The sequence below is a fragment of the Mya arenaria genome, chromosome 4 (assembly GCF_026914265.1).
Source record: "Mya arenaria isolate MELC-2E11 chromosome 4, ASM2691426v1".
NCBI classification, from domain to species: Eukaryota; Metazoa; Mollusca; class Bivalvia; order Myida; family Myidae; genus Mya; species Mya arenaria.
Window position 1 is genome coordinate 62,939,869 of NC_069125.1, and position 12,097 is coordinate 62,951,965.

Here is a 12,097-nt window from a genome sequence, read left to right on the forward strand (position 1 = left end):
ACCCGCTAACACCGTGTTATCACCATCATGACCATCACCACGGTGCTTATCAATATCATAACCATCACCACCACCACGGTGCTCATCACCTTCATGAACACCACCATCGTTCTCACCACACTCATGACCACCACCATCCACCATCATGATCACCACCATCTTGACCACTACCATCACTACTATGCTAATCACCATCATAACCATAACCACCACCACCGTGCTCACCACCATCATGACCATAACCACCATCACCATCGTGCTCACCACCATTATGACCACAATCACCATCACCATCATGCTCACCACCATCATGACCACATCCACCACAACCACAACCATGCTTACCACCATAAGCACATCCACCACCACCACCACCACTCTGCTAACCACCATCACCACCAACATGCTCACCACCATCAGCACATCCACCACCACCACCACCACTGTGCTTACCACCATCAGCACATCGACCACCACCACTGTGCTTACCACCATCAGCACATCCACCACCACAACCACCACCACCACCGTGCTATCCACCATCAGCACATTTACCACCACAACCACCACCATGCTATCCACCATCAGCACATCCACCACCACTACCATGCTCACCACCATCATCACATCCACCACCACCACCTCCACCACAGTGCTTTCCACCATCAGCACATCCACCAACACCACCACCACCACCACAGTGCTATCCACCATCAGCACATCCACCACCACTACCGTGCTCACCACCATCATCACATCCACCACCACCACCACCACAGTGCTATCCACCATCAGCACATCCACCACCACTACCGTGCTCACCACCATCATCACATCCACCATCACATCCACCACCACCACCGTGCTCTCCACCATCAGTCACTGAAACATGGAACCGATGCAGTCACTTATTGCAATAAAACTCTTATACATAATTCAAATAAATATCATAATTAAAGAAGCAAATATTATATATATTAATTAAAGTCTCACCAAAGGGATATTGTTTCGCCGTATCAAACCTTTGCCAATAGAAACAGACGACCAAATGGAATCGGGATACATAAAGAAATCTTTTGCAACTTTCAAGGTACACGGTAAAACATACTTCACATACTTTACATCATTATTCAATCACACCAGTTGGACAGTCTACATATGAATTATATCATACAAAATATTGCAACTTACCATACATTGCTGCAACTAATTCACTATATACTGTATCCACGGATGGAATGTCATTCACAAATGTTTAATACTTTTCATTCATAGAAAGTTGGTTGTAGTACCAAATAGCACGTGGGTGTCAAGTCATTGAGTACATACAAAAACACGAGTTAGCTCATGATATTCACGACTGGATAAGTTTCACTTCATCTAACTTCTGTTATACAAACACTCGGACTTTGGTGAAGTACTTGTTAAATTTTATAACAAAATGTTTTATATAAACCTTCTAGATTTACCATTAATTGCCAAATAGTTCACTACTACTGACTAACAATCATTTATTTTTTGTTCACATTTTAATTTAATGCTTCTCGCTAAATGTTACCTGTTTGCTCGAAAACTGTTAATATGCTAAATATTGCTAACACGATATTCATTTCTGATATCTCAATGTCCAATGTCGTGCTGGCACAAACTGCAAAATCTTTAAGGGCCTTCCACGGCGCAAAAAATGAATGGAAGGACCGAAACATAAATGTTCCATTTTTTGTTGTTTTTTTTTTATTTAAATTTGAGATTCAATGTATAGCACACATAATACTGACATCTTTTGCAACACATGCAGGTGTAATAAGGAGTTTATAAAATTCGATTTTACCAGATTTGGGCTCCACCACCATTTGTATTTTTAAATGACCGCACGTATTCCAAAAATAACACAACCACACGGAGTCAACAAGCAATATCCCTTCAAATATACAAAAAAAATGTATGGGCTCACCAGACATCAAAAATGAACGTTACCTTCAATGGCACGATAAATTGACTAGCTTAAACAGTCGAACCCCGTTGGCTCGAACTCGCTTGGCTCGAATTCCTCGTTGGCTCGAACTGGATATAAAGGACCGAAGGTATGCATTTCCATACGAACAGTTAACTCTGGTATGACTGAGTATTAAAATGTTATTATTAGTCTGTATTTTTACTTAAATCGTCATATTTTACTGACAAAAATGACAAAATAAGCTGGAAATAAAATAATCTATTAATTTATTAAAACAAAACATGAAGCAATAATTTTAAAAAGATACATAAATATAAATAACGAGTTGAAACTGTTCCATATTTAGGTACTCCGATGACAAAATGATAGTCCTTGACTGTGCAGTTAATAAAGTACTTTTCATGCAGATTGGTAGTATTTTGAAAAATACCATTTATATCAACCAATTGGTCGTAAATCCTAGTATGCTGATGGAAAATTAAGTAGATGTGGTGCGTGTCTAACAAAAAATATTTCAAAAATAGTGCCAAAAGTGTTCCTATTTAGGTACTCACCCAGTATAGTAAAATGAGTGCTTTGTAATAATTATAAGTATAATATATAATTTTGTCTACGATTCTCGATTTTTTATTAATTTCTAGTGGTGTCTTGTGCAGACATATCTATTTCAAACAAAAACCATGCATTTATATATCATTATAAATAATCATATTCTAGTTTGGTTTAAGGAAGTAATTAGGTTTAGTTTATTATTTTTAAACCCGCAATCTCTTTTTTCAGAACAAAACAAAGTCTTAAAGGAAGCTTTTTTTGCAGAATGAAAACGATACTATTTTGTAATAAGTATATACCAAATAACTTACAAACAGATGTATTCACCTGTAACGTCATGCACTATTGACAACACAGTGCCGTAAACGTATTAAATCAAAGCATTTTATTCACAAAGCTCAATTAATTACACATTCAGGGTGCATAAACATTAAGATTGTAGGGAATGTATGCAAACGATGACATGACAAAGACAATACTAAGACATGACTACACTAGCGATAGAGACTTTTCTAGAGAAGTTTTTGTACAAACGCTTTAAATCAAGAATATTTCAAATCCGGTGTATATGCATTAAAAATAGCATAACTTTAATACTGAAAGTTGTCCATTACAATGTACTCTATAATTATGTGTTTTAATAATTCAAAAGATAATATTATGGAAAACTATAGAGGCAATAAGCCAGATTGGCAGTTATGATATTGCTATCAAAATCGATTTGATATAACTCTAAAACCATTGTTTTAAACCCCTTAATAGCTTCCATTTGCAGCTATATTCAGTTTGAGTCCTTAAAGCCGATTTTGATAACGTTTGATTGAAGCATGAAACTATCATTATGATACACAAATTTCATTACACTGCTTTTTTATTAATTCTAGACATTTTCATGAAAGTACGTTCAATAGCCTTGTGTTTTCGTTCTTTTTTTGTGTCATTATTTAGTTAAGCAGTCGCTTTGAACAAAAAACATGATGCAGACGTTATAGCACCTTGAGGTAATTATTAAATATAATAAAACATTTGAAACTTCACAAATGGCTTAACATTTAACATAGATCTTGTTGCAAAGTCAATTATCAACCTCTTAAAGGGAATTATGTAAATTATCCATATATAAGGAATAATTTGCCTGTCATTTGCTTAATGGAGCATAATCTAAACAACTCGACTAATGATTGATCGCTGTTCAGCCTAAAGGTTTGTGGTTGTTTTTTAAACCAGACAATGTCTGCAGTTGAGCTCAAAAAACATTCAGTTCAAACATAATACTATTCGTTAGTATTACAAAATGAAACAGTTTGGACTTCTTTGGTTGTCTGCCCAAAACAAAAGGCAATAGTTTAAGCACAAATTGGACTTCATAGAAATCCAACATTTAGTATAATAAAAGTGTGTTCAAAGGAAATTTAAGGACGAGCCATTCAATCAAATACATAAGTTTGATTAAGAACATAAAGACAAGCAGACACCTACTGAACATGTTTGAGATCATGCCCTTGAACGGTCGATTTAAAGATTTAAAACCAGTTTCTTTGATCATAAACCGGAACATCTGATGCAATAAAAATGTGTATCGGTGTTACTCCGGTACTGTGAGGTTGTAAGGATCGTTTCCAAACTACCAACTGTTTCTCTTTTTTCACTTATTAGTTTTCAGCAAGCGTTAACAAGTGACGATGTACCCTTGATTCTCCGATTACTGCGTTGATTCCATTTCTGGTAGTAGGCTATTCTCGTTGTCTCCAATGATTCAATGAAGTCGTTGTCATCTATATCGTGCTCATATTCCAATACGTATTTGGGTATCCAGCTGGATAATAGGAAGTCCCAAAATTGTGTAATCCAGTTATCATTGCTATAAACTGCACGTTTTTAATTTAGTTGTTGCAAATATTAGGGCGATCAATCAATCAATTAATCAATCAATCAATAAATACTGAAAGATTTATAAGATATTGAAGCTTCCATTTCTTTGAAATGCGACTGAAAATAATACATATTATAATATAACGTACTGATCGTAACAATATGTTTACAGCGTATAGATGCGTACTTGAAACGATTACTCTTTATCACAATATTTGTAGTTCGGAGTATTGTTATCAACGTAGCAAATGTTATTTATCATAATTTACTTATTACTGATATCAATAATACAATGAAAAAGACAGGGACAAGCCCTGTAGTCAAAAAATCGAAAATAACCTCTGTTTAGAGACATAATGCAAGGGCCCAAAACGACAATGAAGACTCACAGACACACGACACAAACATTTTAACATCACATACACAAATATAAGCACCAAAAACAAACGATACCCTCATTAAAATTACTTTACTGTTGAAAGATGGGATATCGCCTTGGAACGGTCAGTGTAATAATAATTCACTGGAACTCGAGTCTACTGGGTGCTTAAACTAAACACCATAAGATAATGTGTTTGTTTCCATACAGATAAATGAGAATATAACATCGGAATGTAAATAAGCGGTCATTTTGAGTGTGTGTTCATGTAATGTGTTATATCTAATGTTTACTTATTCTGAATAAAATGATTAGGTAAGTGCTCTAAGAATATGTTGGTTATTCAATTAAAAGAATAATGCGATGGATAATGAGTTTCAATTTACCTTAGTATTGAAACGTTTAAGAACCATCCGATTCTTTTACTTGAAACAGTTTAGCTAAAGATACAATTATGACAAAGATTATTGTCCTAACTTTAATGCATCGAACCGTTTCGTTGCTTTCATATTTATTTTTTATTCATATAACTAACTCAACATTGATGAAAAAAATTGGACTCGTAACACTTTCGTAGTTGCTATGTTGAAACAAGCGCATGGGGATCATCATATCAATCAATGAATCTACGCGTTAATTTGTTTCAAGGTCTTCCGCGTGTTTTCAATAAACGATCAAGGAAGTTTAGGTCGCCACAATTTTGAATCAATATAGCCTATCGAGCGAGATCAAGCAGATCGTTTACTGCATGTTTACAATCATGACACAAAGACTTGGTATATTTTATGAAAATTAGAGTATTTGCTGTTTATGGCTTTGTGGATTTAAAAGGTGCGGGATATCGAACATCTCTATTTTGTAAGTTTCTAGAAAATAGTGTACTGTGATCACTAGTTTACTGATTGTGTCATATTTGTATCATTTTATTTTTATTAAAGCATTAACATATTTAACGACAATTTGATTTTATGAGCTAGGAGTCTATTAAAAATAAACTTCATTTTAATGAATCGTGAATTATTTATTTTAATACTAAGTATGCTGGCCTAGAGTCTTTTGAACCGCAAATCGAATTCATGTTTCGTCAGATTTTCTTTTAAACATGGCATGTTAATTAGTTATTATCAATTATTGCGCCCGGGGTTACACAATGGGACGTATGGTGTTATGTGGTTTAAAAAAGTGCAAATGATTTATTTCAATACGTTCATCAGATTGCAGCGTGAATGTGAATTTGAAAGCAAGCCGAATAATCTTAAACAAATATTGGTGATTAACTTAGGGGAAATTATAATAATACATAATTACGTTGAAGGAATGTATTTACTTAAAGACTTAATTGTTGCCTTTAACAATAGAGAAACGTGCTCATTCAATATTGTGCTCCACTTTACTTATTTAACACAAACAATATACTTGCAAGATAAAAGCATTGCTCATACATTTTATATCCTAGTACATAGGTTTATCGCTAAGATGATAATTGTTTTTAAAAATAATTAAATTTACATTACCCTTTCTTAGGTTATGACAGGAACATATCGGTTGTGACCTTACAGTTTGGGGCCACTAAGGATATTTTTAATTTGAATTACATTGTTGTTTCTTACAGCAACTAAATCCAACATGTCCGAGAACACACAAAACTTGATAACCACGTGCGCTAGTAAATATGATACACTTTATCGCAACTGCAAATGACATAAAATCTCTATACTGGTTACTTGGAAAAAACAGCAACGAAAAACTGTTGTCACAATGACAGTGCATATGGAATTTATAGTTCTAGCCTAGTTAGAGGGAGTTTGCATTTGGCGTGGTTTAAAAACCTTTACTTTTAAATAATGTTTTCATCGAGTGTATATTTATCATGTATCATTCAAACATGGCAAATGGTGAGGAGACCTTTAGAGATGGCCAGTAAAGTAAAGCCGTAGTACTATTTCAGACGTAAAGCATATGCAGGGCTTTCAATTCCACATCGTCATTGTGTCACCATTCTTTTCTGTTAATTACTGAATTACCAGACAAAGTATTACAAAGCACTGTGGTACATATACCCTCTGTTACTTGTAATCTTTAACTAAGAAAAGTTATAGAGCGCATGTCAATGCCACAACTATCCCCAGTACATAGAAAGGCTATACTCCATACAGAATCTACGTTAAAATATATATTCTCAGTACATTACCACTGCGAAACAAATAAACTAAAAATCAATCTATACAATTGCTTTAATAAACAGATCTAGCGATTGCTTACAATTGTTATTACACTGGTGTGAACATCGTCTACGTCTATAAACAAAGATGATAATCCCATGTTATGCGAATTGTGTTACCTAATAAGTCTTTATTTTCGAGTGTGCATTTAAAAAAATATTTCCCTTTTTCAAAATCAAATCTAATATAGCAAATCGTTTGAGCTCAATTATATCCTTCAATAAATGTTGATCTGACTTCGAATCTTGCTGTTTAAGTTAACGATTGTATTACACGTCAGTAATGGGAATGGTAAAATATAGAGACTAATGTATATTTCGGTATGTGATGTTACAGGAAAGCAGAATTGTATGGCATTTGGGAAAATGCGCAAATAAATACTATTCTTTAACATTTCGCAAACTGAAGTTGAATTGCATTTCTCAATGGATATTACAATACTTAAAATAAATATCATAATTTGGTTAAAATAAATATAAAAAGTTATATAAATCGTTCTTTTTTCCAACATTTCCCTAAAATCTTAACTCTTGTAACATCGCGTTACCATATTCAGCCGGTTCAGGTGAAGTAGCAAGAGTTTATATAGTCACCACTGAGAAGATATGCTTGAATATCGTTTTTTTGTCTAAATTGCGCAATATTTAGAGAAGAAACAAAACATTATTTAGTAGTTTAAGTGGTTATTCGCGAATTAAAGGATAAAACCAGCACGTATATTGACTATTCCCTTTTAAATAACATCTTGTACGCGTGATAGTATATAATTTGTACGCCTTTTTAAGGTGCTGTACTGCAAATAAACGTTTTTAATGAACCAAAATCTCAATGCAAAAATTCCTGGCATGTAATACAAATAGCATTAAAGAGAAGGGCACATTGGCTCTGTATGCCGTAGATGTGCAAACGGATAGCAGATCGTTTAAAATACGTTGGACAACTTAGATATTATCAGACGAGAAGAAAACTTCAATAACTTTTACAGTCACAAGGCAAGGGCTCAAAAGACACTGAACGAGAGACAAATAATGTGATAACATCATAATAGCCTTCGCATCAATGAATGATGGTAGTACCGCATTGGAAACACGAGTTCACTTGAATTTTAAACCAGTTTATATATGCCAATATTTATGCCAAAAGCTACAGAAACAAGCTCAGTAGCAAAAAGTTTAAACATAAACCCGGTTTAATGGCACTGGGCAAACGCCAAAGACATAGAACATAAAATCACAAACAAGAAACATGGAAGAACAGCACAAAACTCCACAAACAGCACAGAGCATACATACTCTACATAAAAAACTAGGTATGTTTATCAAGGATTGTTAGGTACCGCCCTTGGAACAGTCAGTAAAATGTAAGTTTAGTTGGGGTTTAAACCAGTGTATGTACACGAACCTCACTCTTATCTTATCTTAACCTTATAGTTGTTCCAACATTTACGAATAAGTACAACGAAATTTAAAATATAAACCTCATCGGACCAAGCATCCACTTCTCTTATGAAAGCAATGAAGACTCAAGAGAAACGAATAATTTGAACTGATAAAGTCATTTCGATAGCACAACGACCTATTCATTCGAATAACCGTGTTCACGTTACAGGCTACCAATTACTTTTCTTATACATTTCAATGTACATAGACAAAGTTCAGATTCGAAAAAATGCCATTTCTAGATATTCAAGTATATAACATCCCTATAATTCCTTAAATTTCAGCTCAAAGCCAATTGATTGTAACACTGATTAAAAAGATAATCATATTCAGAAAAACTGCAAAGGAAATTAACCCTGCCAGACACACCGTACTGCCTGCCGGTCCGAAGCCCCCCAAAAAGGTGACGGTAAGTGTTTTACTGATTTAAAACAAATGTATTTTACAAAATAAAAAGAACGTTTTTGTTTTTGTAGATTTCTATGTATCAAAGGAAGCAGACGTATTTTTTGTAACTACATTAAGGCTTTCATTCATTGATCATAAATGTTTACTATTAAAACATGTATTCATATTGTATTCATAAAATAACATATGCGTAACCGTGTTTTGTTGTGTAAAAAAACACCAACTTTATAAGCACGTGTGGAAATGGTTCAAGATAGAGGACAACAAAAAACGTTAACGCAGCAAGAAATATGATATATTAGAAGTATGTATGTTTTAAAACGTTGAAGGCTACTTTAAATGTTCAAGATGTAAATCGTTTTTTTATGTTCTCTTTCAGGATTTCCTCCAATACACAAACATTCACAAAGACATATAGAACTATGAGTGACGCTTGCAAATTAAAGCGCAAAAAGGCGCATGCAATTACTTGTGTAATCTTAAACATGTTTCTGACGTTTAACTTCCTGCTGCTTATAACAGTCTGGGCTGTTGTCAGAGCATCTTTAAGTAATCCCCAAGCAAGCGCAATGTGCATTCCTTGCGACAAAACGACGCCGAATACTTTCTCAGGACCAAAGATTGATCATTCCACTATCAAAATGAGAAAAGATGGGATGTGCTGTGGACCTGTCGAAAGCATTGCTCAGAATGTATTACAAAAGGTGAATAATAATGGCATATGAACATAAATAATTTAACCACATCGCGTTAAAAAAACCTAAGAGAATGAAACGATGTAGGAACAGATTCATTTCTGTCGCTTAGAAAAAACTTTCGATTTAAATGTCGATACACATTTCTAGTTAAATGTTCACTGGCGCATCTTATAAACAATAATTGTGTCTAGTTGAACAACGATGCTTGTTAAAATATAATCTTCATTTCCGCACTAGGATGTGGTTGAGCAGTACTACGAATATAGGAAAAACAGTGCAAGTAAGTATTCGTTTTGCAAATGAATAAGGTGAATGAGCCCCCCCCCCCAAAAAAAAAAAGTGATGTCAATTTGGAATCATAAAGAAAATAAGTAATACAACATTTGTGACATAAGATTAAAACATAGTTCGCTGATACACATCCTTTAAAAGCGATAGATTAACAACAATAGAATGTTTCTTATGATTTATCTACTGAACTTCATTATAATTACAAACTTCAGGTCTGCTTGATATATTAGACGATTCGGCAATTGCTAACTGTCAAAGGGAAACAAGCAACAAACACCCCATGTCGAAAATTGTCGGAATCGTAGAGTTCAAACCTAGCTACATAGTTAACGGTAAGTTTTAACACTTTACAATATTTAGGAATTGTTCAATACTTGTAGTAGCATCTATCACTGATAACATATTACATTCTACTTTAATTGAAGGTCATTACAAAGTCCTGTGGAATAAGAACGGCCGAACGTTTTCTGCGAACAATTGCGTCCACTTGGAACCAGAAGGGGAAATATTTGTCCGACAGCCTGGCTACTACATTGTTTCTTCGCAACTGAATCTTATAAGACAAAATGAGACTGGAACATATAGAAATGAAACCAGTCCAACGGTCTTTAGTCACCATGTAGATCTCTTTTCACAAAAGTTTGGCACGACTGGAATCCTGATGCAAACCAAGAAATCAATTCAAAGAAACGACGGTTTCTATACAAGTTTTCTTTCTGCGGTTTTCAAGCTAAACAAGAATGATAGACTCTCCGTGTCTGTATCGAATCCTGAATATTTAGAGATTGACAACCCTAACGATCATTTTCTGGTTTATTATACCTATGATCTGCCATACTAAAATACGGCTCAACTTTATCAATAAATTATTTTGAGACCTGTGTAACGTGCCTTTAGTTTGACGAACTCAAATTGTAAAGTCTGACTGAACTAAGTACATACAAAAATGAAATCAAAGAAGAAAATGTCTTACTTAATAGTACGAAAACATCTTGGGGTACATATGAACAATATTATTTACCTGGTACATGCAAATAGCTATTGTTTGCAATACGTTATATTTTGGACTTTCTTTCTAAGACTTTATTCAATTTTCTAAATGTTGGTGAATATATTTTACAATTCAAATACAATCTTTTTTTGATTATTGTCGTCCCGTATAATGGCAGCAATGAATGCTTTTTGTTAGCTCGTATATTTTATGACTGTTTTGTTAAAACGTATTGCTTGTTTTTATTACTTTTTTGTTATTATTTTTTGTTATAATTAGTTAAAACGTCCCAAATCAATAACGCGTTTCATTTAATTAACTTTTCAGTAGGAATAAGCTAGCGAGATGAAAGCAATATTCATATAATATATATATATATATATATATATATATATATATATATATATATATATATATATATATATATATGTTAAAAGAATGAAATCTAAATGAGATTTTGTCCTTTCCATCTTTTGCCTTCCTGAGTCTGAGTCTGTACTCAGTCCAGAGACTGTTTGTTAACATACATAAAATCAGATCGCAAATTTTCATATTTGTAATATATTTAATATGCATATGAAACACAAAAAACTGTATAGTTTTCTGTTTTGTTCTGTTCTGTATACCACGTAATAAATTGTGTATAAATGCTACGTCGGCAGGCAATATTTTGCTCCGAACGAACCCCTGAAACATACATAACTTTTGTTTTACTAAGAGCAAAATATTGATCTAGGATACCCAGCAAGTTTCTGTTTACACATGACGTCAAAACTACACGGTCCACAAACCATGTATTCGTCAATCAGTTATGGAAGGAAGATCACAACGCCTTTATGGAATAAAAAGACGTTGAATTCGTTTCGCCTCAAAAGTGATTTTGAAAAGTAATTTTGATTATGTTCGCAGTCGGTTTCCATTGATGTGGGAGGTCGATCGACAGGCCAAAAAATGTTGCGCTTGATAACATCACGGATTTTGGCGGATTTGAAGCCACAGCCATTCAACATTTTAAAAATTTGAAAATGCAAAAATCAGCAAAAGGCAAAAATACAGAAGTACGATGCACACATAGCTGTACGTAGCTTATACAATTTTACAAAAGATTATATGGCTTTAGGGACTGTTTGGTTGTAAAACGCTAGAGATGTTGAGAAAGCCGATGTGTACATGTATTTGTAGTCTTTTGCGAAAATTTTTACTTGAACCATGTATCAATCAATCGTTTTCCTCGTGTTATCAAACATGCCATTCTTCACGTGGATATCCGAGTTAAATGATTCTACTA

At 33.9% G+C, this 12,097-nt stretch overlaps 1 protein-coding gene across 2 annotated transcripts; it reads left to right on the forward strand.

Moving 5' to 3' along the window:
* Nucleotides 1-5,482: 5,482 nt before the first annotated feature.
* On the forward strand, nt 5,483-11,155 carry LOC128232588 (uncharacterized). 2 transcript variants are annotated; one of them, XM_052946236.1, is made up of 6 exons: nt 5,483-5,618; nt 8,706-8,830; nt 9,209-9,533; nt 9,765-9,807; nt 10,031-10,150; nt 10,244-11,155. In XM_052946236.1, exons 3-6 carry the CDS (start codon nt 9,252-9,254, stop codon nt 10,657-10,659), a joined length of 861 nt encoding a protein of 286 aa, XP_052802196.1. In that variant the 5' UTR covers nt 5,483-5,618; nt 8,706-8,830; nt 9,209-9,251; the 3' UTR covers nt 10,660-11,155. The 2 variants fall into 2 exon arrangements, with proteins under 2 accessions (XP_052802196.1, XP_052802197.1); XM_052946237.1 differs by having other exon boundaries at nt 5,497-5,618; nt 8,755-8,830.
* Nucleotides 11,156-12,097: the final 942 nt, after the last annotated feature.

What these genes read in the sequence shown, in the direction of transcription:
- LOC128232588 (XM_052946236.1), top strand. Translation starts at nt 9,252, where the DNA reads ATGAGTGACGCTTGCAAATTAAAGCGCAAAAAGGCGCATGCAATTACT. An exon ending in CTCAGAATGTATTACAAAAG is followed by an intron (nt 9,534 to 9,764) that starts GTGAATAATAAT and finishes TTTCCGCACTAG; the next exon opens with GATGTGGTTGAGCAGTACTA. An exon ending in ACCTAGCTACATAGTTAACG is followed by an intron (nt 10,151 to 10,243) that starts GTAAGTTTTAAC and finishes CTTTAATTGAAG; the next exon opens with GTCATTACAAAGTCCTGTGG.